The following is a 27,502-nucleotide window of genomic DNA, read 5'->3' as shown; positions in this document are numbered from 1 at the left end:
TGGGGCTGGGAGGCGGAAGGGAAAAGGGAATATAGCAGCCTCTGGAATTTATGTTGAACACCCAGTTGTCATTTGTTAAATTTGCCCAGGCGTCTGGGTGCGATAGTCTGCCCCCAACTGCCTCCAGAGTAGGACAGTCAGACAATGCTTCAGGAATGCTGGTATGCCTGGTCAGAGAAGTTTTCTGAAGCCCGGATTCTACAGACCTCCCACTGCTTCTGGCTCGGCACCTGTCATTAAATCTTCTTCCTCTGCATCTAAAAGAAGACTCCTCATGAGACTCTGGGAAAGAGCCCTGGGATTTTCGGAACAATGTCTTCCTCCCACTCCACTGATTTCTAAAGAAAGTTTGTTTTTTTGGGGGGGGAGGGGTTTAATCCCTATGGCAGATAAGGTCTTTAACTGATGGTCCAAACAAGAAGTAACCATTAAAAGGGGTGTTCATGAAAGCTGCCTTAAAAGGGATCTGCAAACTTGCAAAGCCTCATTCAGTAGTGTCTCCTAAGGGCTATGCCTTGCAACGGCTGCTCGAGAGGTTCCTTCTGCAGCATGAGAGATTAACCTCCTCAAGAAATTAAAAACAGACAATATAGTGGCCAATTAGGGAGATGCCTTCTTGAGGTCCACCTCCAACAAGGACTCTGCCAGGTAGTTGGCAAGTTCCTTAACCAGATCCCTCTGGAGATGCGTGAAGTGTGCCAAATAATTCAATGCCCTCAACATAAAAGTAGATGAGACATAAACACAGTTCCCCTGCCTGTCCAAAGCCAGACTCCTTGCTCAGGGGATGAGCACTAGATCTCTGTTAAACTAGCTCCTTCTTGATGGCTTCTGACATCACAACGGCATCAACATTGACACAGTATAAGTGATTGCTACGTGGGCTGAGGCACTTGTCTACATGCTTGGGTATGGGATCCATGGTGGCTGGCTCCTTCCATGCCCAGTGGGCAACCAGATCAATGTGCTGATCTGCTGGCAGGGTTACCCAGGACGTAGACGGGCCTGTCCCAAAGGCCTGCAGAAACACAAACTCCTCGGAAGAAGGGGGTTGGGGACAACAAGCCACCCTTTTGATCAGGATTTCCACAATATCTCTGAAGGAGATGTAGTCAGGTGGATCCTTCTCTTATCAGTGTCAGTGTCTTCTGTCATTGACTCCAAAGGGGAGTAGGAGAGTCCAAGTGCTTCCTCTTGCACAGTTTCTTCTGATGAATCTCCTCTGTGGGATACTCGGGGAGGAATCGGAGGAATGGGGAACCCCTTAATGGGGGTAGGTGTGGAGGCACTACAGGAGGGGCTGACTAAAGACAAGATGAATGGGCGCAAAGCTCAAATCAGAGGGATACTGGGTAGGATCTGGGTGATGAGGAGCCACTTCTCACAGTCTGGAGAAAGCCTTCTCTGCCACCCAAAAGGCGGACAAACCTGGAGAAGCTCCTCTCCCACCTCCCTCGCAGGTGAAGCTACCAAGGGAGAGAAAGGAGAAGTCATTCTGGATCAAACACCTCCAGATAGCAATGGACCTGACCTATCAAGGGTTGAAACCCTAGGGAAAGAGAGGGATCTGAAAAGGTTGGAGCCAAGACTATCCCTGAGGAGTCTATGTCTCTGGTTTGGGACTCACTCCACTCAGACAGCATCGGAGTGGAGCCAGTCTGGGACACTACCAGAGACAAAGAAAGACAAATTCTCCACGCTGACGACAGCTCACTCAAAAAAGCCAGATCCTGAAGTTTCAAAACTGGAGGTTGAATCAGAAGAGGAAATTCAGAGATTGTAGTTGGAGCTCTCACAATATTCTTTTCTCAAAATTGCTCACACAAGAGAAATCTGGCTTTGAGAAAACTCCACATCATCATGTCTACATCTGAATGGGACAGCAGAGAGGATCTTGACAAGGATGAAGAGTGGGTTGACTTGACTGGAGATAGGCTGGTTCGGGCGGTTGGAACTGGGGAAGACGACTTGCTCCAATATGGAGTACGGCTCCGGGATCACCGTACAGTGTTTCAGACCGGAGACAGATTTGCCTGGAGATGATGAACTCTGGATCTGAATGACGTCCAAAGGATCAAAGGGGGTGCTTGGATCCACTGAAGCATGGAGATCTACAGAATTCAAAGTAGTTGGATCAGATAATCTCTGTTTCTCAGGCATGGAAGACATAGTCTCTGGGGAAGCTGAGGGGGCACATTTCTTAAGCTCCATAGAAGCAGTGGGCTTAAAAGGAGTTTCAGCTCCAGAGGTCAGCAGAAGACCGCTTAAAATCAACTTATTTCTTCATTCAGCAAGGGCGCAGGGATTAAAGGCCGCACAAACATCACACTCTACCTCTAAATGCCCCGGCCAAAGACCATACACACACCTCTTGTGGGCATCCAAATTGGGAATCTTATGCCCACAAGAGGCACACCTCTTAAAACCTGTAGGTTTGTCATTCATACTGAAAAAGTAGAAGGGTTAAAGCACGCGTGTACGTACACACACACACACACACACACACACACACACACACACACACACACACACTACACAAAGAGCAATTATTAAAGACAATTTATGCCAACACTACCAAATGGAAAAACAAAACTACTGGGAAATTTTTTTCTTTTTTCAGTAAAGCAAGAGTCAATGGTTACTGAAAAAAGAAACGTGGAGGAGGGGGAGGGGCAAACAACCATAACATCAGAAAAAAAACTAGTTAAAATGGAAGGGGAGGATAGATAAAAAGTAAATAACACTAGTGAAAAAGAGAGTTACTGAGAGAAATTAGAAAAACAGAAAATACACTAGTGAAAAGAGAGAGTTACTGAGAGAAATTATTTTCTATTTCCTCAGTTTCTATTTTTCTAAAGTACAGTTGTGTACCTACCATAAATGTAGATGTTCGAGTGTATTCACTGTTGCAGTCATTATACTTGGGTTATCCTGCTGGCAGGCTACCCGCAGTTGGCCTGAATTCCAAAGTCCTGGTCCGGCATCGGTTGCTGTCACCTCTTCCCTGACGTCAGCGCGCCAGGGGTATAAAAGATGCAGCAGACGCCATTTTCTTCAGTTTTTCTTGCCCCAGATGTCAGGTGCCCCCAAAAGGGTAGGCTAAACAAATTCTGATCATAAAAAAGCATGCACATAACCTTCATCTACAAGCAAATACACCACATAGGTTGTATAGAATAGAGAAGTACAGATAAGTCCCAGTCATGAAAGGGGGATGGTGGGCGGGTAACCTGGACTGCAACAGTGAATACACTCGAACATCTACATTTATGGTAGGTACACAACTGTACTATGTTCATCGCGTTTCACTGTTGCAGTCATTACACTTGGGTTGAATCCCAAAACTGAGGTTGGGTGGCTGGGCCTAAATAGAGTTTGGAGTGGCTATAAGGCCCTGCAGAACTGCAGTGGCAAAGCCTGCTCTGGATTTAGAGTAGAGAGGCAAGTGGTAGTGCTTTGTAAATGTGTGCACTGAAGTCCAGGTTGCAGCCTCTTAAATGTCCTTGGTTGGTACTCCTCTGAGGAAAGCAGCTGAAGTGCCTGCTGCTCTGGTAGAATGTGGCCTAATGCACAGATTTGCCATGTTGTGAATAGCAGAAATGAATACAGTGGCTTATCCATTTTGAAATAGTCTGCTTTGAAATAGCTTTTCCTTGCGATCCTGCACTATATGCCACTAAGAGTTGCTCAGTCTTTCTGAAAGCTTTAGTTTTGTCCAAGTAAAAGTGTAGCTGTCTGTGTATGTCCAAAGAATGCAGAAGTCTCTCCCCCTTATTCTGTGGGTTTGGATAAAAGGTAGGCAAATGTATGGTTTGGTTAAGAGCCACACTGGACACTACCTTAGGCATAAATGTTGGGTTTGTCCTTAGAGAAACCCTGTCCGGATGGAAAATAATAAAAGGTTCCACAGCCATTAGTGCCTGTAACTCTCTTCTTGCTGAAGTTATTGCTAGGAGAAGAGCTGTTTTCCATGATAAGTATTTTATCTCAGCTGTATTCGCTGGTTCAAAAGGAGGCAGTGTGAGTTTTTTCCAAGACAAAATTGAGGTTCCATGCAGGTATCGGAGCTCTCCTTGGAGGTCTTATGTTTTTGGCCCCTCTGAGATACTGCCTTAGCAGTGGATGAGAAAAAATAGGTGGGTCCGTATTGTAATGAGCTGAAATGGCAGAGGCATGGATCTTAATTGATGAGAAGGATAGGCCTTTGTCCAGCATCTCAGGTATTGTAAAATCTGAGGAATATTTGGAGCAAGCGTGCCAATTCCTTGTGCCTGGTTCCAAGCACAGAATCTCTTCCATTTCTCTATATAAGATTTTCTGGTGCTGGGTCTCCTGGCCTCCAAAATAACATCCATAACTGCTTTAGAGAGAGGTGTGTTCTGAATGGTTACATTATCCGCCATGCAGCCAGATTTAGGGTTCTGAGTTGGGTGTGCAGGATTCGATGTGTCTTGTTGGGTCAGCAAATGAGGAATTTGAGGCAATGTCCAGGCTGGGCCTTGAGACAAACCCTTTAGGATTGGGTACCAGTGCTGGCGTGGCCAGTCTGGGGCAATCAGGATCATTTTTGGCTTCTCTTGTCTGACCTTTAGGAGTACCTTGGGGGGGAAGAGGCAGAGGAGGGAAGGCATATACTGTAAGGGCTTTCCAGCTGAATGAAAGGGCATCCACTTTCCATGCTTGTTTGTGGTAAGTCCGAGTGCAGAATTTTTGTAGCTGGCAGTTGTGAGGGGAGGCAAATGGATCTATGTCTGGGCATCCCCATTTCCCTGTTATCATGCTGAAGATTTGTGGATCTAGTTTCCACTCGTGATGATTCATGAAGTTTCTGCTTAGTTCGTCTGCCAAAGTATTTGTCTTTCCTGGCAAGAATTGTGCTTGCAGGTGTACTTGGTAAGTCAATGCTTTGTTCCACAAAGTCATGGCTTGTCTGCAGAGGGGCTAGGAATGTGTGCCTCCTTGCTTGTTTATGTACCACATGACTGTAGTATTGTCAGTCTTTATCAGCAGTTGTCCTGGATGAAGTAGGTCCTTGAAGGCTGTCAGGGCATTCTGTACAGCTAGCATCTATTTTTGATTGATATGAAGATGCATTTGGCTTGTGGGCCATGTGCCCTGAATACATTTTCCTGCCATGTGTGCCCCCCAGGCATAATCTGATGCATCTGTTGTTAGTGTCTGCCTGGCTGTGGGTAAAGTGAATGGCTGTCCCTTGTTGTGGTGACAGGCCTGTGCCCACCATCAAAACTCCTGTTGCAGGCAGGGAATGAGAGTAATTAATGCTTCCAGGCTGTGGCAAAGTTGAGTCCAAACACTTTTTAGATACCATTGTAGTTTCCTCATATGCAGTCTTGCATATGGAATTAGTAGAATGCAGGATGCCATGTAGCCCAGAGCCTGCAGAATTTTCCTTGCAGATAACTGGGTCTTTGTTGCCATGTTTTTGAAGTAAGAAGTCAGTTGCCTTTGTTTGTCTGGCGTGAGATAAGCCATCTGGGCAGTTGTACTTAAGCTTGCACCCAGGAATATTATCTCGAGAGGGTACTAGTTTTAATTTCTTTTCGTTTACTGTGTACCCTATGCAAATTAGTAATCTTTTTACAAACGCCAGATGCTTTAGTAGAATGTCTTTGGTCTCTGCTTGAATAAGGCAGTCGTCCAAGTAGGGATATATTTGAATTCCTCTTTGTCTGCAAAATGCAATTACTGGTGCCAGGCATTTTGTGAAGACCCTGGGCGCAGTAGATAAGCCAAAGGGCAGTGCAGAGAATTGGTAGTGCACAGAGCCAGCTATGAATCTGGGGTATCTTCTGCAAGACTGTCTGATTGGGACATGCAGGTATGCCTCTGAGGTCCAAAGTTACAAGCCAAGCCTTCTTGCCCAGCATGGGCAGAAGCTGCTGCAGAGTCAACATTTTGAATTTTGGGACGTCCAGAAAAGTATTTAGAATAGACAGGTCCAGAATTGGTCTCCAGGCTTTGTCCTTTCTTGGTACTAAGAAAAGTCTTGAGTAAAATCCTTGTTCCTGCTCTTGTTGTGGCACTGGCTGAATAGCCCTCATGTCCATGAGAGATGAAACTTGTTTTTGTGCCTCTGCCCATTGATTGTTTGGCAGGTCTGGCATACCTTTTGCCTTTGGAAGGGTGTGAAAGTGGAACCTGTGGCCCTGAGAGACTATATTTAATACCCATTTGTCCTGGGTGATCATGTGCCAATTTTGTGAAAAAAGTGCTAGCTTTCCCCCTAATGGTGCTACCAAAAGATAAGTGCTTGGCATTGGCAGAGGGAAGTCATTGGGGCTGTTTCCTATATGGCTGTGATTTGTCTTCTCCGCTTTTAGAGGTAGAGCACCCCATTGTTTGGGCCTGTATGAGGCCCTGGGGCTGTTGCCTGCCTCTAGGGCATCTGTATCTGCCTCTTTGTGGCCTGTCTGACACGGCAAAGGACCAATTCTTTGAAGGCCAGTTCCTGCTAAATCTGGGTGGCTGTATCTGTAAGAAATCCTTCACTGTCTGCATAGATTTAGCTTTATCCTCCATTTTCTTCAACACCTCTTCTGCCTTGACACCAAACAAAGTATCATGCTGTAATGGAGCATCCAATAATTTTGCTTTAACATGATCTGGCAGAGACTGTTCTTTTAACCAAGCATGCCTTCTAATAACAGAACCTGTAACAGCGGCCCTGCACGAGGCCTCTAATGAATCATAACCACATTGCAAAGTATGTTTCCCACTTGTTCAGCTGCATGAAATAAATCCTGCAAATCTTTGTTCTCAGAACATTCAGAATTTGTCAACATTTTTTGTTTTAACAAAGACATTAAGTATTGCTGATATTTGAGCATATGAGACTGACAATTTAAAGCCCTTACAGCCAAGGTAGCAGAAGTGTAGACTTTTTTCCCCCATCTGTCCAGTGCCCTAGAATCTCTATCTGGGGACAGGGTTTTTAGCAGTAGCAGCCTTGACCCCTTTGGGACCCTGTGAGATAGTTTCTGGGTCAGCAGCAGGGTTCTTATATAGAAATTTATGAGAATCTGGAACCCTGTAGTATCTGTCCGGCTTAACAGGTGCAGGAGGTAAGAGTCTGGAGACAGGCCGGACTCTGAAAATACATCTACAATGTCTAGAACAGGAGGAATTGCAAGAGGTCTGTGCTGAGGTAGTAAAAGAAAATCTCAGCCTTTTCTTAGAATCTGAATAATCTTGACTCTCCCAGTGGAAATGCTCCCTCATGGTATGCAGGGTTTCCCCAAATGAGTAATCCTCAGGAGGAGAAGCTGAAGGAATAGGTTCTTCAGCATCAGAATCCTCATAGGGAGGAACAGAATATCCCTGATCTGAAGAGGAATCAGAGGAAATGGAAACCTGATCAGAGGAATCATATTCAGTATCTTGCCTAGGCCTTTTATCAGGAGGGGGATGGGAACCCCCTGATCAAAGTAATTAGGTCTTCGGCCATTTTGAGCATCTGTTTCTTAGGCATAGAAGTCTGTCCTGGAGAATGCTGTACTTGTTTCTTTGTCTTTAAAACTGTTTTAGACTTTGTCTTGGATGCTGAAGTAGGCTTGATATAAAGTTGTGTAGGTCTGAAAACACCCTCAGAAGCCGATGCCTGCTCAGCGGCTCCGGACCCATCTGAGGGATTAGTTTCTGAAAGGTCAATACCTTGAGTATCCAGAGGCCTAGTTGTCTCCACGTGGGAGTTGGAGGCAGCCTGTGGCTCTGAGGTAGCGGGAGTCGAAGGTGGCCTGTGGCTCTGAGGTAGCGGGAGTCGGGGGCTGCGAAAGCGCCTCACTGAGCACTGGCGACTGGCCTAGAAGAGGCTTCGTCGTCAGTTTTGGACCTCGGATGCCTGTCCTTTTCTTTATCCTTGCGCTTTTTATGAATTCCGGTCAGTTGTTCTGACGGCATTATATAGTTAAACCTTCGGCCAAAGTAATGAAAAGCAAAATCGTACCGACGCTTAATCGTGCGCTGGTTAAATCTAGCATAAAACCGACAACTAGCAACGTCGTGGTCAGGGCCTAGGCAAGGAATACAGTAAGAATGAAAATCCTTATGAGGTATTTGCTTCCCACAAGAAATACAATTAACTTTTTCTGACATCGGTCTGGAGCAAGAAAAAAGTTTCCCCAGTGGGGTGTTTAGCTTTATAGAAGACTTCGGATCTGAAATTCAATTTCGAAAATCTCAGGAGTCGGCCGACCGGCACTTGCGAACTGCTTTTGCTTCAGGCACCACGCGGCAAGAAAGACTGAAGAAAATGGCGTCGGCTGCATCTTTTATACCCCTGGCACGCTGACGTCAGGGAAGAGGCGACAGCAACCGACGCCGGACCAGGACTTTGGAATTCAGGCCGACTGCGGGTAGCCTGTCAGTAGGATAACCCAAGTGTAATGACTGCAACAGTGAAACACGATGAACATCCACTTCTCTCTCTCAAGGCTACAGAATCACGTCTGAGCTGAAGGCGGCAAACAAGATCTGAGGGGTTAGAGGAGGAGTGAGGCATTATGGAAGAGGGAGTATCTCATGGCTCAGATCGTAAGTCTTGAGAAAAGTCCGAATCGGATCAGAGATTGGCTCCATAGACCTAAGAGTGAGGAATAATTAAACGGACAAATCAGATCTTATCACTTTATCTGCAATGCCTATTACAAACTTTTCATGAATGTATTAGCTAATAGAGTGGCTCTATGGATACACTGCTTTAAATTACTGCAAATAAGGTACAACAGAATGGGCAACAGGGGCTGGAATTCACTTCAGAAAACTGGCAAAGGAACCAGGGTATTTGGGAGCAAATAACTAAAGAAGGAAAGGTAATAAAATGGGAGGAGGTCAAGAAGACAACTGGACTAGATAAAAAAAAAAAAAAAAAAAAAAAGACACTGGGACTGCCGACTAGAGACTGCCTCCCCTACCAGTGACTGATAGAGTACTGGCAAACAGAAACAGATAGTGGAATCCTAATTGAAAGATCTGCTCTGGTAGAGTTTTTATTTAACGCTAGAGCACAAGCTGCTGTTAAAAAAAGGATAATTAGTAGGGCATGTAAAAATATGGAAGGTTAACTGTATCAGAGCCAACCAATCAGAGAATGTTAGAAAAGACTGGGAAAACAGACTGGATAAGCTTTACAATGGAATAATGGTAGGACATACATATGGCTCCCAAGTATGCAACAAAGTCTAGAAGGTATAGGATTTTGCTTGGAAGCGTTTAGAATAGGTATTTTTATACTCCAAGCAGACTCCAAAGAATTTTTCCTGAGGTAGATGGCAAATGTTGGGTAGTCGTGAAGGGGAAGTAAGAGGTAACTGGGAACATACATTCTGGGAGTGTAATGAGTTGGCAAACTTTAAATATTCCATGCAGAGTACACTGTCAGAAGCACTGGGTGAGCAAATGTGTATAACTAAGGAATGGACTCTTTGAGCTGGGACACAGAATCTGGATAGCCTAGACACAACAAGGTCTTGTTAAATTTAATTGTAGTTGCTACCAAAAAAACAATTACTAGAAAATTGAAATCAAAGTCTAAACCAGCTATATTTGAAGTACTGAATATTGTAAGAAATCTTCTGAAAAGGGAAGGAATGAATTACAAAGAAATACATGGAAATTGTGGGAACAATGCATGCAAAATAATGTTCAGGAGGAGGAAGAGTGAGGGATAAAGGGATGGTAGAAATTGAGCAATTTACGTAATGTTGATAGATGATAGCTATAAATAAGAATGTATGATATATAATATTAGTTAATGTTAACATGGTTTGTTTTAATTTGTATCAATATATGCTTGCCTATGCCTTAACTAAATAAAAGTGCCAACAAAGACTTTTGCCTTATACTGATGAGACCAACTTACAGTCAAACCCATTACTTATCCTAAGCTTTCATGATGATAACGCATTCAATAGGGTACAATGAAACTTGGCAAACCTGGTGACACTTTGTTGGGGCCTTTCTAGATTGAAATGGGTACTAGACAAAGGAGAGTCCTCTCTATTCCTGTTTATACCTGGAAAGCCCAATTATGAACAGACCATATGGTAGGATAGGGATGCTTAGGAAATATTTAAAACTATTTATCACTAAATGCAAATCACTTACATATCTAGCAGTGCCTGAAAAAGAGCTAAGGCCTTTGATGGAATGCCAGTGTAAGTGTCACAACAGGTAGCACATTTGCCATTGGTGCAGAAGGCAGTGGGTTCTACTCCCACACTAGGTAGACTGACTGCCAATACTGCAGTGCAGCACAAGGGTGGGGGCCTTCTTGAGCCAGTCGCTCTTTGGATGGGATGTTAAACTGAGGTCCCATCTGTTTAACTTGGTGGTAACAGGTGAATGTAGGAGATCCCCCAGCACATACTGAAAACCGTAGGGGTCCTTATATACAAAAAGAATTCTTACTTGCAACATACTTACAAATGTACAAATAGACATACAAATATATTTACATATATTCATAATTTCCTTTAAAATTCATACATTTTCAACTCCTACTCTTTTTTCCATAACCATCATCCGATTATACTTAACATTGCTGCTAAAATGTATTTACCATTAAAGATATTCCTTCATTACCTATAACACAAAATAAGCTTGCATCTATTCTTTTAACATTCTATACTTTTCTTATAATATCCATGTTTAGTCATACCCATGTTTATTTTATCCACTTTTAAATCTTTGAGAAAATATTCTTTACATAGTTTTCCCCATAACCAATTTACTACTTTACATTTCAAAAACATATGCTCTGTAGTTTCTTCTTTTTGATAATATAAACATTCTGTCACTTCTCTTTTTAAAGGGCATACTTCCTTTCATTGGCAACTTGTCTATTACCAATCTCCACAAAACATCTTGACATTCTACTTCCTGATTACACAATTTGCTTCTCATTTCTATAGCTTTAAATTTTTCATTTGTTAGATTTTCCCATGGTTTTACATATTAATATCTCATCACTACATTTTTATACCATACTCTTCTTTTTCTATACCATTAATTTTTTATTTTCCACAAAAATATTTTTCTTGGTAACACTTCTTCATTTATGCACTTTTTACTCTCTTACCATTTCCCATAATTAATTTATCATACTTGTACAATTTTACTACTAATATCTCATCTTTTTCATTTATCCACTTTACCACTTTGTATAAATTTAATGAAGCAGCATATCCCACTGGGTTAATTAACCCTAAACATATTCCTCTTTATTTACATACAAAACTCCTATTTTTACTAAATCTAGAACTTCATATACATGAAAAAATATCTGCAATAATTCCTTTTCAAATACTGTTGGTAACAAACACACTTGCATAGTATGCTATCTTCCCCATTAGAATTGAACTCATCAAACAAGCTTTTTTTCTGAACGATTATTTACGTTCTCCAGAAAAGACAGGTTTGTTTTATTTCTACTTGCATCTTTATTCCCAAATTTTATACCAAACACAGAAGTTTCATTCATTGTAAAATATATATTCACTACTTTTACTACATCACTTAAACCTTTACTTTTCTCTTTATTTAATAAAGCCATCCCTATCACCTCTAGACACTCATTTATGCAAATTAATCTTTTATCACTGCATAGCCTAAAATCTGATGAAATAAGCTCTCTTTCTTTACAATTAGTATAAGCATATAATGTTGTAATTCTACATTAAATCTACAATGGATAATCTTCCCATTTGTGCTAAATTTACATCAGATATCTTTACTGTATCTCTACAAAATATGGCTATTCCAGAACCTCTCTCATTTTCCCAAATTATTTTTCCTCCCGATAGTTTCTAATATTTACTTATTAAAAAAAACATGACTTCTAATGTAATTACATCTACATTACAGGTATCAACACCACTACAAAATTCCTATTTTTCTTACTATATTCTTAATACTATTCACATTTACAGAAAGCACTCTAAAATTTTCATTTTCCCTTTTCCTTAGAGTCATACTTTCATAAGTTCATACTTAATTACTAGACTAGCTTTCTTAACAGGCCATTGTAAGCATAACCAACTCACTTTACCAAACACAAGAATCAAACATTATATCTTGTGTTTGTGAGTCAACTGGCTTAACCATTATAGCAAGACCCACTCCCCCACTCTTTAGCTACATATATATTATTTTTCATCCATTTCCTTTCTTTATTCATTTGTACTTATTTTAAATTTTCATTTTTTGTCTTTTACTCTTTTCCCAACAATTTTTTCCTTTTACTAGCTCCTAGTAGCTTGTCTTCATCTCTCATTTCAGAACCTTCTTCATTATTTTTTTATCTATTTATAAAACTTCTAAAATTTCTTCTCTCTATTTTTATTCATAGATTCATACATTAGTACTAGGCTAACTGCCCTTGAGAGCCATTTTAAGCCTAGCCAGTTATCCCCTGTGAGATTCAAACCCTGTACCTTATGTTTGTAAGGCAAACACCTTAACCATTAGGCCACCCTCCCAACCTTTGCAATATATCCATAAATGTCCAATTTTATTACACTTATAACATTTGAATTCACATTTTGTTTTGTATCATGTCCCACTTACCCACAAACATAACATTTTCTTTTGTTACAGTTACTTATCAAATATCCTTTACTGCCAAAAAAAAAAAAAAAAAAAAAAAAAACTATTCCCATCCACATTTATGTTTGGTATACGTATACTTTTTTCTATTTCTATTTTTAACTCATTACACTCCCAGGCACCAGCCCATAAATCCCTTTTTCATAACTTTTGCAACTTCCAGTGCTTCTTTACATAAAGCTTTCAAATGCCCTTTCAAATTCTATTTTTTCTGATATTCTACATGAATCTTCTTTATTTCCTTGTTCAATACTTTTTATCACATAAAGACTCCACTGTTTACACTTTTTTTCATATTCTCCATGAAAATTTTCCATTGAAAAAGCAGTCTCAGATATAATGTCACAAAATGTCTCTTTGCTAACAGGCGTAAATGCTCTTACGTCATTACATATTTTTACACCCAAAGGAGCTATTAAATTATTCCACAATTGTTCCACACTTCACACAAGTCCATTTTTTGTCTTTTTACTTTGAATCCTTACCCACATACTTCTGTTTTTCATTTTCTTCTGGCTTTTCTGCTACTTCACTTTTGCATTCTTTTACTTTTGCTGCATACATTTTCTTTTCCATCTCACCACTATTCAGGATTGTCTCTACATCTTCCATTTGAATGTTGTCCATAATGCCTCCCCCAAGAAACATCTCCTTCATTTTCTAGCTCATTCTGTACCACCATTTCTTTAAGTAAATCATCCTGCAACCACCCACCCCCCAACTGGAGGATTGTAATAGAGCCATCATTTGCTGACTCATCTCCATCAAACAAGTTTCTTTGAAACATTTCCTCAGAATCCTGTACACATTCCCTGGTCTCGACATTTGCTTTTTCCTTCATTTTTATCACTACTCAATCATCTCCTTCTCTCTCCATCTGCCTCCCTATTTCTCTGGGCTGCCTATGTGCCTGGAACCGAAACAGTAAGTGCTCTGCCAAAATGGTTCCTACTCACAACAGAGACTAGTAGGGGAAGTTCCCCGATGCTCTAGTCAAACTTCCCCTCAGGTCTCCCCTGAAGAGAGGCTACTAGCCTAGTGGGGCCAATCCAGCTAAAGTATGAATAAATAAAATATTAAAAAACAATAAAGGACTAGAGGGTTCTTGTTCTGTTTCCTGGATATAAATTAAACAAACTTATAATGCATTAGTAAATTATCAACACTAGAGGTATTACTCCAAGATTTCTCACATTTAAGGAGTCAAACTGTCCTGAAAAATCTCAACTGCTACAGCTACTAGCCTGCATGAAACTGTTAAACTTGTGAGCAGCTAAAATGATACTGACCTGCAAAACATGCTATTAGATTTCCAAAAGATATAGACAGCACAGATGTATATACTGCCTTACACAGTATTCATATCACAAAAATGTTTGCGTCTTCAAACAGGCTTCCTCAAATAGTTGAAGAAACCACTTTTGAGTTTCTAAATCAGGGTATGAAGGGAGTGCTTAATTATCCCAAGGAAAGTGGCAGGACCAAGTGTCTGATACCAGGAAGCCTACACAAAGACTGCAGCTTTTAAATACTTTTACAACTTAAATGGGGCACACTATGACACAGCCTGGAAATGTTTATTCGTGACAGAATCAAAAAGGCATTTTTGGTTTTATCTTTGGGATAAGTAAGCAGAGTCAAAAATGGATGTTGAATAAACTCAAAACAAATGGCCTTCCTTATCAGCAAACATTTGTGTTCAGCTGAAAAGTAGTTTACTGCAAAGATAACATAAAATAATACTAAAAGACTGTCTCTAACAAAAAAAAAAAATACAAAAGGGAGTTTTAGCTGGTTGAAAAGAAGAGACAACCAAAAATTTGTGAAACAAATGAGAACCCAGATAGGGGTGAAAGCCAGGAATTTATGTAAAACAAAATCCAGTATAAAAAGAAAACAAATGAAATGCCAAAACCTAGTTTTTCGTTTTAAGAAACGGAATCACTGAAATGAGCAAAGGAGATGGACCAAAGCTTGCAGAATTAATACAGACCACAGGCAATAACCAATTTACCTACCATTTGGCAAGTAGAATTTAGCAAGTCTTGACAGGTCTACATGCAGATGCAGAGAAATTACACAATGGTTGGGGGAGAGGGATCTCAGCATCTTGACACCTCGCAATGGAATAAAAACAGCATTATGCTATAATTTCTAAAAGGTTTTTAGAGATGGCAATGTTTACATAAATTTGTTTACACCCAATCTAATGAATACAAAATGCATTCCAGTGCAAGTCCTATTTGTTGGAGACTGACCAGATGAAAATAGGAGACTTGATGCATGTCTTGGCCTGAACACAGGAATATTTTCAAGAAGGATGAGCAACATAAGAATCATCACTGTTGGATACATTACCCTTCTTATTTCAAGAAATCTGAGTTCAGGTGCCCAAGTAGTAAGATACTTACTGGTGGTACATTTGGTTAGGAACACATGGCTGAAGTGACACTCAGCTGCAGAGAAATATGGCGGTTGCAAATTCCCCTGTAGACAAAGAAGAATGCGGTGCCAGGAACACAACATCAATAACCACATGCACAGGGGGAAAAGAATATTGCTGGCTTCCTAAGCAACATGAGACAGCATGGAGTATGGCAAGCAACAGCTGCAGGCTGGCCAGTGGGCATGTCAGCAGCAGTAAAAATGTACTGACAATGGGCAGTGCTTTTATAATTGGTGCCTGTGGACCACTACCCCCCCCTTACAGTGTCTAGGCAACATTACCTAAAATATATACAGAAGCATAAATGTGACTATGCAGGATTTCTTTCATGCTGTAGCACACTTCTGCATGTTGAAGTTACATAAGCATGTACTAGAGCACAACACTCGCTTCTGCCCCCCATGTACTTGGTTATTAAAGCTGTAGCCGTACTGCTTAGGTGTCACAACAGACAACTGCTGTCAGTTTTAAGAGCATATGTGAAGTGACCATGGAGTGTTCATGATCACTGCGGCAGGTTTATTAAGGTATACTTTGGATGCACCACACCCAATGCTTTCATTTTTATTTTTTATCTTTTTAAAAAAACAAAACTATTTACAAAGGTTCATAACAAAACAAGCTATTTATCTACTGATTACAAATATTATTCAATATTTTTAAAGATGATCTTTAAAATTTTGCCAAGGTTTATAAGAATTAGTAATATATGTAGTTCTCATCTTTGCAGTCAAAATTCATTTTAAAAACAATTTTTGCAAAATTAATAAATTCCAGAAATGGAGTAATTTTGCTTCTCCAGTTTTTAGCAATTACACTACTAGCCATGGCTAACGGAACAAAGAAGAGGCACTTGTACCCTAGGAATAACAGGAATCGGGGCATTAAATAAAATTAAAGGTGATACAGCTATGCGACCATAATGCCTGAGTAAATTATATTTTCACAGAAAGGAGATACTACCTTACATTCTAATACCATATGTATCCAATCTGCATGTATGACTACATCAAATCTCCAATATTTTACACCAACAGAATTACACATTAATGCAATTTTATGTGGCGTGATGTATGCCCTATGCAGAAATTTACATGTGAAATATTTCCAATATAATGAATATGTAGTTTTTCCTGCAGATTGTATTATCACTTTTTTATTTCCATCACAGAGATTCATTATTAATCTATGAAGAATTGCAAAATGAATTAGAATATCAGTAACAAGATCTAAGAATTCTACACATCTTAAACATGACACATTAGCTAATGAATTAATTAAAAATTCTAAAACTGCTGAACATCTATTTTAAAGAGTACAAACTGCCTGCAAATTTATATAAATAACCATTTAAATCTAAACTACATTTTCCTAAATGATATTCTGAAGTGTATAGTTTATCATTTAAAATATGATGCCACAAAAGGGGGATAAAAAAGGATTTAGATGGGATTAACATTAACGATTATCAAAAAAATGTAAAAACTTGGTAGGATCACCATTTTAATTAGTGTGAGACGATCTTCCATAGTAAGGAAAGGTTTATTCCAATTAGAAGTTAACTGAGTAATAGTTTAAAAAATGAGCTTAAAATTTACTAATCGTTTAAACGAAATTCCATCACAATCAGTTCCAGCGTTCTAAAAACACATACATACAGGTTATAGTTCAGAGTTAAAGTTCAATTCTATGAACATAACCACAGATATACTTAATGCGAGCAAACAATTTGTACAGTGCTTGCAACTGTATTTAAAACCAGTTTTGAACTTCTTATATTACTTGAGTGGAAAAATGACTTTAAAGAACTGTCCAAGAGAAATGGCTTGTGACCATGTAAAGGTAATCAAATATAAATATTAATTCAAAATACTACAACAATGCGACTAAACCACCCAAAAACAAACTTGCAACAAGACCAGCACACATACCATTTAGTTATCACATCTAATCCCAACAAAAACAAAAAAAGATGATAGCAACTGTCGTATGCTACATTAATTAAAATTAAAGTTAGCAAAAATGATAAAAATATAAATTAGTTAAGCACAGAGATAGGATAAAGCAATTAACCTTCTTACATACAATGCCTTTGTTAAAATTCCAGATTATATCTCTGCATTTTATAGTAAAAACAACACAATTTTTCCACTGGTCTCAGTTTTTTTTGTTGACAGTTGACCATTTATCACAGTAAGTTTATTTTTCTTAGTATATTCCAGTGTATATTCTAACATCTTGAAAGTTTTTTGCCTCTCTGGCAGGAAGATTTTTAATTTAACTGGGAAAATAAGTTGTGCTGTAATACTTAGTTTCTTTAAACTTTTTATCAAAGAAATACAAGTTTTTATTTTTGACATAACTGAAGAAAAATCCTCGTCAAATCTGATTTTTTTTTTATACTTTTATGGGAGAGTTTGCCTAGGTAGTCTTCTAACAAGTCTTTATCTTGGCTAGGAAAAAAAAAAAAAAAAAAGAGAACCATTACTGACCTTGGAGGCAGAGGACTTTTCTTTAAAGTGTTAGAAAGAGATCTGTGAGTTCTCTCTATACCAAAAAAACAGAGCTTTAGATAGGTTCAAAGCCTTTGATAGCCAGCTGTTTAGAAACTAAGCCATATCTTTTTCCTTTTCTAGAATACCATAAATTCTGATATTACTTCTTCTGGATCTATTTTCCAAGTCTTCTATTTTCTCCAAAAATAAGGTATTTTGTTTAAGCAGATAGTCCAATTGTCATCCAAATCATTCATACCTTCTTCTATACCAGAGATTTGAAAAGACTGCTGTTTAACAACATCACTCAATAAATCTATTTGCTTTTTACACTTTTAAATTATTTACTTTGTTGTGTAGACTGACCATTAAAGATAAATCATGAATATAGATTGCAAGTTCTTTTTTCAATGAAGTGTCTTGAGAAGTAGATTTTGAATTATTCATTATGAATAAAAGTAATGTCCATTAATATTTTTTGACAGGAAAACTAAAAAAATACAGCAAATTGTTTTTCTAGAGAATATCTGTTAAAGGTAATTAGTTATGTCAACTTCTGTTAAGTAAAACACACTGTATTATGAAAAATCCTATCCGAGATTTTAAAAAGAAGCAGAGGAGGAAAAGTTCAGTGCTGTTAACTGCTTGCCATTTTGGCCATGCCCCCCTTTCATTTTTATTTTCGTTACACCAGCATTGTATACAGTTAGTATGTTGACTGTACGGTGAGGAAAAGATCTAAAGATGCAAACTGATTATATTTGACATAGCTTAGTGGTAAATCACTTTGGCTATGGTGTGCAGGGTCCTGGGTTCGAGCCTTGTTACTACAATAAACAGAACATACAGGAGGGATAGATTCCTGTCCCAGAAACTTCCCATACTACTCTGGAATAAACTACCTATCTATAACAAACAAAGCTCGTCATTAGCACTCTTCAATAAAAATCTTGATGATTGGATGGGAAATAGGAAATTCACCCCGGGGATCACATCTGTGGCTCTGCTTGACAGGGACACAGGAAAATAATTTTCTTGGGTGGCAAAAGCCAGGGTACCTTTTTGGCTGGGTGTGTACAGGCCCTCATAGCTTAGTACCTACCTATAAACCTATGATTAATCATTTTGAAAAAATTAACTGAAGTGATACTTGTTAAAAAATGGAATGAATATATATATATATTTTTATTATCAAGGATAGGTTAGTACTTATTAAAATGATTATATTACCCAAGATTATACTCATATTGCATTTAATAGCTTTAATACCAGACAAAAAAAAAAAAAAACAGAAAAATGTTAACTTTGTTCTTATAGGAGCCTAAACAAATGACAATTGCTTATAGAAATCATATAAAATTAGGGGAGTATGTTGGTATTAGCTTCCTAGATGCAGAAGAGCATTCTACTGCTGCAAATTTTAACTCTACTCTAAAGAGACTCTACTTACACTAGTCAATGGAAAAACATTCAGGAGCAGATGTTATTAAATTCTTATGTCTATCGAATATCATAAATTAGAAACCTGTAACAATCCTTTCATTTACCTTAGAAGGACATTCATTTAAATCTTTAGACTCTGCATATATGAAATAAAATTATTAAAATAATTAAGAAATGTTTTAAAACTACATTAAATATCAAAATTGTTGCGCACACCTCTAGATTTAAGGAAACTCAGAAGAATGTTAACATGAATTTACTAAAAAGCAATTAATTAACATTATGCTCCAATTTCTTTAAAAAAGGAAAAGGTAAGTTGCCAGAATATATAATAAAAGATTATTAGTTACATGAATCTGTTAACCAGTTAATATTATCCATCAGTAAGAAATTAAATTAATACGTAGATAACATCAGGAGGAATAGAACAGAGCCCTATTCCCCCATTACATGAATGCCATCATCAAACGTAAACTGACCTTCAAAGGAAACTTGTCCAAGTTATACAAGTTAATTATAAATAATAATTCTGATGCAAAATTCTGGAACATTTTAGATAGTAGTGGACTGAGTGACTCAACAGATGGTAAGAATAAAACTTTGTTACTTAAATCAGTCAGTCAAGCTTCATGTTTATACTGGAATGCTTTTTTATGTGAAAATATATACATAGAATGTTTGTTGCTCTCTATCTCTTCTTCAGTCTGTTGGAGATATAGTAAAGGTATAAACGCTGAAAGATTACTCAGAATCATTCCCTTCTACCAATTCTGGACTTGGGTAGGAAGGTGTAAGGTTTGCATTATGTTAGACATATACAAAAGTATCCCAGTTAGACTTTGTAAAACTTCTGCTGCTCAAATTCAAAGGACATGCTGAGAGATCAGCATTTCTCTGTTATTTTTATCACTCTACTCTTAAAGCAACAAATCTGGAAAAAGCCTAGATAATGACCTTGTGCTTGCTAATTATCAAGCACAGACTAAATTTAGGGCTCACTAAATGTCAAATCACAACTTTTTTTTTTTTTTGCCGTCTTCAGAACTAGTCATAAAACAGCATGTGACATGGTAACATGAGCAGAGAAGTAGCTGCTATCCTAGTTTCAATTTTAGCCCGTACTCACAGCCACACAAACAGAATAACTTTAAAAGCTGTTCAGTAAACATTTTTCTTTCATGAGTAAATAAATACACAAAAGGCAGCTTACTGCTGTAAAATGAGTAGGCAGTCAAAAACACACACAGTACCGATAAGTGGTAAAATAAAAGAACTAATAAAACAAAACCACCAAAAATGAAGCAGTACGAGTATAAAACTTGTGCTTTTAAGCGCATCAATTTAATAATTCACTTTTCGTCCTAAAACCATCAGAAAGAGAAAAAAAAAACATAAAACCAAACAAATGTTTAACATTTTTTTTTCTCTTTCTGATGAAGTCATTGGATGAAAAGCGAATTATTAAATTGATACGCTTTAAAGCACAAGTTATTATATTCGTATCGTCTTCATTTTAGTGGTTTTGTTTTATGAGTAGATAATCACCAATCTAGACTCCCTGGGCTTCAGCTCAACCTCTGTGGCATGCAACAGAGGATCTCTTCCAAGTGGCACAGTACACCCTGTGTTCAAGTAATATTCAAGCAGTACTCAACCGCCATTTCACTCCAAACAACAAATGTCAAAGTAGTGCCTCTCCTAGACAAAAGTGGCAGACAAACTAGAAGGACCCTTTTGTCTGTGGCTTCGCCTTGTACTGCCTTACATTTTCACTCAGCTCCGACTCCTGCCTGTATGAAACCCTCCTACATACCTTTGTGCTGTACACTCTTCATTACAACTACCGCAGAAAGGTTTACACAGATTTTAAGGGTTCTTCCTCCTTTAACATTGAGTGGATGGATTGAAACAATGAGACCCAAGGCAAACCTCTACATTATAGGTGGGGTCTCATCAGGTTACCTGGCAATCTCAGAAACACTCTTAAGGTTTATGTGTTTTATGTGACATTTCCTAATGAAGCAAGCTAGGATCAAGAATCTGAGCTGAATGACTAGCACAAAAAGGCATAAACGTGGGGACTGACACATCCTTGCTTGTCAGTGCACTGACAACATACACCAGAAGGCTTATGTAGCTGCAGCTACAGATCCAGTTGCTTACTACAAGCCTTTTCACAATGGCTCTATATACCCATCATCTCCTGCAAAAGGTTTTTCAGAGAAGTATCTATGTATGTGTGTGTCTGTGAGACTGCAAATTTAATATAGGACATATGCATAACCTCCTCCACAAAGACAAATACATATATGTAGGGGAATGTAAACCTGCGTAAATACACAGATAAATGTATACACAGTTGGCAGGTGTACACTGCACACGCACACATCACAGCAGCTGACCGCAACAAGAAAAAGAAAGAGAACTGGGGTGCAAAAGGAAACAAAACAGATACAGAAAAAAAGACTGCAGAGCTTCGTGGTCAGTTACAGACTGTCAATACCCAAAAAACATCCTCAATGATGTAAAGCTGCCAAGACATTTCAAATAATTCATATATAATTTCTCAAACTATAAAAAGGAAAATATGCTTATTAAGCTGCTTGACTATATAATGTTTGTATGCATTTTAAACATGAAACATTCAGACAAATGTAACCAAACATACTTACTGTCAAAATCTATTTTCTCTACAATATTTTTGGGCTTGATACTCTCTTCCTGATTGCAAATAAAGATTGTGCCATGTTCTGCTTCTGTCCAGCCATATTTGTTCATCCAAACTTTTAAATGATTATCTGCAGAAATAATAAATATTTTAACCACAATATTAAAGTGTGGCAACTTTTAGAAAATATTTTAAAATGGGAAACATGAACATTAATAGTGATAAACTACTTTTTAAAAGGAGCTACATGGAAAATGTGGATCCATAGGTACAATGAATTACATTCTTAGCATACCTGTAGTACTACTGATTACTTATATGAGCTAGGACTTCTGTACATTTCCAACATCAAAACAGGAATCAGGACAGTTACTTACAAAACTGAAACTCTGCTCATGTAACTGATGCCACATGGTATAATGTGGGAACGGGATGTAGTTGTAGAAACATTCAATAAAAATGTAACCATCTCATCAGAGCCAATCAGCTTAGCAGTCAAACCAAACACCTTCCTTATGGGTGGCTTCAACTATCCACAGATAAACTGTCAAGTGTAGACTAACAACAAATATGCCCAGAGATTTCTGGATTTCATAAATGGCAATACACTTAACCAAACTGCTCCCTGCCCATCACAAGTGTCAGCCTTCTAGAGCTTGTCGTCACTAACACATCCCACCCATGCCTGCATCATCCCGCTCGTTATCTCCTCCCTCTTCAAACCTGAACATCTCTCTTCAATCTTTCTCAGTGGCATTAACTCCTGTACTTTCCGGGATTACACCAATATCGCTTACATTTACTGATAATCAGAAACAATACAGTTGCCTAGAAAACCCTGTCCCCGAGGCTGCTGCCTACTACTCTGGATTTTCACACTACTAAATGGATGTACTGAGCCATTCATACTCATCCAGTGTGAGTGTAACTGCCAAGTTTAAAAAATAAACCCATATGGTGGAACTCCCACATCATACCATAATAGTTTCTGGTCATCTGCAAAAAGAGCTTCACTTCATTATTACAAAAGAGATTTAAAACTGTTTAGTCCCTCAAGCACATCATTAGGAAATTAAAGGTCAGCTAGAAACTTAGGGTTCCAGCCACATCACAGAAAAACATAAGGCATTTTATTTCTCCCACCCTTCCCTCAGCCCCACATTTTCCTTCAACTCCTCTCATGAAATATCATACCTGACCTCTCCCCAAGAGAAAGACTGACATTTTTCTCCAGAGTTAAGCAAACTACAGCCTCCTAAGTGATGGCATAGTTTAAAACCCCCTGCTATCACTGCCAACAATGACTCCTATTCAGAGGTGTACACAAATGCCCTATATAAACACTTATACAAATGTATAGAGACTGCTGTACTTGAACGGATCAAAACAAGGTCGTCACAAAAAACGAGCCACCCTGGTGGACAACATGCATAGAGAGACATAGGTTATACAACAAGAGGAAGAAACTAAAGAACAAGCGGGAACTGACTCAACAGAGGAATGACACCCTCCAGAGCTTGAACAAGCAAATTAGATATCTTGTAAAGTCCTCTAAAGCCAATTACAAAGCTATACTAGCATCCCTAACTATGGATAATCACAAGGCATTCTTCAGCTATGTCAGAAACCTAAAAGGGAAGGCACAGCTCTGTGTCAAACTGGCAGTGGAAGATACCACTCATACTGACCCTGAGGACATCACCAACCTGCTAGCAGACAGATTTGGTGCAAACTTCACCCCTCTGTCCTCACCAGGCATACCTGTCACCAGTCCTCTATTTATTCCAAAGAGCAGGTCATAACTGCACTCGCCATTGCCAAAAACACAGCCTCTATAGGACCGGATAACATTCCAGGCTGTCTACTAAATGGTCTAAAACAGGACTACTTGGCACCCTCTTCAACCACAGTCTAAGTACTAGCTTTGTGGAAAACAGCAACAGTAATTCCCTTGCACAAAGCTTCCCATCAACAGACCCTGGGAACTACAGGACCCATAAGCCTAACCAACATTACCTGCAAGGCCATGGAGAGAATTATCACGGCCTGCACCTCAGAAAAGTATATCCCAAATAAGAAAGGCCCCAAGACCGAACAGAAAATCAGTAAAACCTGTTCCCAGGAGGTAAAACCTTTAAAATTTCATATTTTTAATTTGACTGACAGAGAACTTAACGCAAGAGAGACAAATGTTCTATCCAAAGGTTTATCCTTCATTCTTACAGCTAGGTCTTACTTGGTTAAAACCATTTTGGACTTGAAATGTTTTACCCATAAATTAAACCCCAGGACATGAAAAGCAGTAGTAAAGGTGACTGTTCAGCCAAGTACTTTTAAACCAACCCTGCAAAAGTGTTTGAATAATGCTGTGATAAGGAAATTAGAGCCATTTCAAAAGAAAATACATTGTTTTAGCATATGATGCAAAGTGAAAGGTTAAGTTTGAAAACCTTAAAAAACTAACGCATCACAATAATGAAAGCAAAGAGGGGGGGGTCTATGGTGGTGGTCAAACAGAAGGACTATGTATGTAGTATGTAGCATCTGTTAGATAAGTCTACGTTTTATAAAAATGTTAATAAAAGTGTTATTTACAAAGCATACAGATATATAGATTCTTGGCTTTACACTTGTTTGGTTGAAGAGGTGATTTCAAGCCACATGTATGAATACTTTCACACTTCCAAACCGAAAACAGGTAAATTATTTGGAGTGCCCAAAATTCATAACGATGAGTCAAACCCACCCATACAGACCTATAGCTTCAGCAGCAGCTTCTAAGTTACAAGCCATTTCTAAATTCATGCACAGAGCACTGTTGTTGATTGAAAGTATATCATCTTTTGTTAAGGACTCCTTTGATTTTTTTGGGAAAAAAATTAAGACAATGAGTTGAAACAGAGGATTTACTGGTTACAGTTGATGTAAATTCACTATACACTGTTACTACACATCAATTAGGAATGGAATGGGTGCTTTCATTTTAAAAGCAATACAACTTGGGTGAAAAGTTCTTTGTAGAGTGTTATAGGACAAGTTTTTTTTCTTTTGAAGGAAAATATTACCATCAAAAATGGGAGTGGTGATGGGAGCATGTACAGCTCCCAATTATGCCAATTTAGTGATGGCATACTGGGAATTGCACATCTTGCCTACTACTCTACCAGGATATGAGTCAGTGAAATATTACTACAGCTTTACTGATTTTTTTTTTTGTTTGGAAGGATGGTACAACTGAAATGAACAAGTTTTTCAGGACATAAATAAAGTACTAGTTTTTTGAAATTTTCTACCAACTAGTAAGGTGGACATTCAATTTTTAGATGTGGAAGCACATAAAAAGCAGGGAACTTACTTGTTATAATCCACTATTAGTTATAAAAATTGTTCTAGCAATGCATTATTCTACTATGCACCCCACTTACTTGAAACACATTATAAAAGGTCAGATGGAGGCGTCTCACTACATACCTTGAGTTTCTGGATAGGGTTTCTAAAACACTCCATGGCAAATTTGTTTTTAGGGGGTATCCCAGTGATGTAGCTAGGGGGATTTATGAGAGGGGACACCAAGTACTGTTTATCTGCGAGTACTCAAAATACAAAAAGTAGATCTCTCTCCATGCTTTTGACTTTTAAACTTGATAGTTTTGCTATTAAGTGGATTAAAAGTAACAACTGGAGAATTTTGTTAGCTAATGAGGAGGTTAAAGTTGGAGAGAAACCTTTTTTATACATAAAAAAAGCAAGCAGCATCAAGTCATTAACGGAAGTGCAACAAAATACAATACTGGCCAGTAAATAGGTACTTTTAAATTTATGGGTTGTGCCATGTGCAGGTACATTTCTAATGGTCCATATTTTACATATTGAGGGGCGGCTAGAACTTATAGTGTACTTTTTTTTTTTTTCACTTCTGCTTCCAAACACGTAGTTTATTTGACTGAGTGCATGCCAACCATATTAGAAGGAAAAACTATAAGGGAGCTTAGGAAGTGAGTCTATGTGCACCAGCATGCAGTTAAAAATAAGAATTATGACAACCCTTTAGCCAAATATTCAGCAGAATGTCAAGGCGGAAAAGTTAATTTTACAGTTATTGACTACTTATCTAAATATTTTAATGAAGACTGAGGGGGGAACTTGATTTCAAAGAATCAAGTTGCAGATTATGTTTAATGTTTACACCCCACCAGGTCTGAACAACAACATAAATTACAAAGTAGTTTTAAAGCACCAATTCAACTTTAAAAAGCGCAATTGAGTTTTTTAGCCAAATATTTCTTCTTGATTGGATATGTTGTGTCAAGTGATTTTAACGGAATATTTAAAACAGTTTTATTGTGCTGATACTTCGTTCTGATGAAGATCTTTTCGGTCAAATTTAACATCTGTCTAATAAAGTCATTTGTGTCCAGTTGTTGGTAGTGGTTTTTATTTTTTTTTTATTGGTGCATTTTTTGTCTCTACCTTCCAGAAGATTTGCACCGGTATTTCAGTTTAAATTAAAAATACTGACTCCATGAGTCTTGACAGTATCTGAGCTTATGTGGACAGTGACCTAACTTTCAACCATATGTCCATTGTCATAAGAAGTCCTTCTACACTGCAGAGCTTATAAACAAAGGGCTTGTGTGTAGATCTAAGGATGGCATTGTTCCCCTTTATTCAGCCCTCATTAGGCCAATCATCAAGTATAATGCCTCCTTGGGCATACATCCAGCCAAACATAAGAAACTGGAATGCCCACAGAAATACTTTACTAAAAGGATACAAGGCCAAAGCAATACATCCTACATGGACCAACTTCAAAGCCTGGTTAACATTCACAGTATCTTGCAGACTAAATGGCGACCCATGTTTGGCAAACAAAGTATCCTCTGACCAAATACTGATGATTTACTGCACCATCAGCAAGTCAAATGGTATTGGAAATACTCAATCTAGGGACTTAAACCTCTTCTTCAATATGAGCAGAATGGTCTGGAGGGACAGCTTTATATCACAAAGGATACAGCTGCTCTGGAAGAGATCCCCAGCCACATAAAACAAAAGTTCATCCCTGTCCATATTCAAGTTTAACTTGAATCTATGGATGGGAAACGGAAAATTCACCCCAGGACAGCCCCCTGTGCTAATAATGGACAGATGCAGCTCCTAAATGCTTTATCCCATCCAAGGGTCCCTCCAAATTATCTACTGTATGATCCCAGTTACTCTCACTAGGGGTAATATATAACTATTAACCATGGGAAGGGGTAATATACAACTATTAACCATGGGATGGGAAAAACAAATACCATATGCTCACAGTTACATACTATATTAACGACTATCGGGGCCTTTATATGACTAGCCATGCAATCTACCCAAAATGTGTCACTATGTATCATTGGCATTTATTAGGAGGGAGTACGTTACATGCAAAGTTTGTGCTATGTGGGAGGTTGTGTTATTTTGGGCAATACAGTCTGCCTGTCACAGACACGGGAGCCAGACCCAAGATGAATTTACATTTCCCCATCCAATGGTCAAGGTTATGTTTAAATATGGTTAGAGATGGACATGGAGGGCCTGTTCCAGAGCATGTGGATCCTCTGAGACACAGATGTTTTGGCAAGATAGATATCACAAGCAAAATTTAAATCCTTGCATCTAATGCTCCTGACGCTGGTTTGTTTTGCAGATGTGCAAAAGGACCATCAGAACTGAATCCAAGGATGCCTTGTATACTAGGCATAGACCACCTCTCAGTAACCTGTAACAGAGGGCATATATAGAGATAGGGTTTTAAGGTGATCTGTACAGAACAAGGTATTTACACCCTGG

General features: G+C 38.5%; 1 protein-coding gene across 1 annotated transcript in view; it reads right to left on the bottom strand.

Moving 5' to 3' along the window:
- EIF3K (eukaryotic translation initiation factor 3 subunit K) overlaps positions 1-27,502 on the bottom strand; it is a 507,694-nt gene that overhangs the window by 47,084 nt on the left and 433,108 nt on the right. Inside the window, exon 7 of the mRNA XM_044087012.1 lies at positions 21,678-21,803. Within this exon, the coding sequence (XP_043942947.1) occupies positions 21,678-21,803 (126 nt within the window). The remainder of the gene's footprint in view (positions 1-21,677; positions 21,804-27,502) is intronic.

The sequence above is a fragment of the Protopterus annectens genome, chromosome 1.part0, assembly GCF_019279795.1.
Source record: "Protopterus annectens isolate FY-2018-M chromosome 1.part0, PAN1.0, whole genome shotgun sequence".
NCBI lineage: Eukaryota > Metazoa > Chordata > Ceratodontiformes > Protopteridae > Protopterus > Protopterus annectens.
Note: the sequence above shows the minus strand (reverse complement) of the source record. Positions and strands in the feature narration are given on the sequence as shown.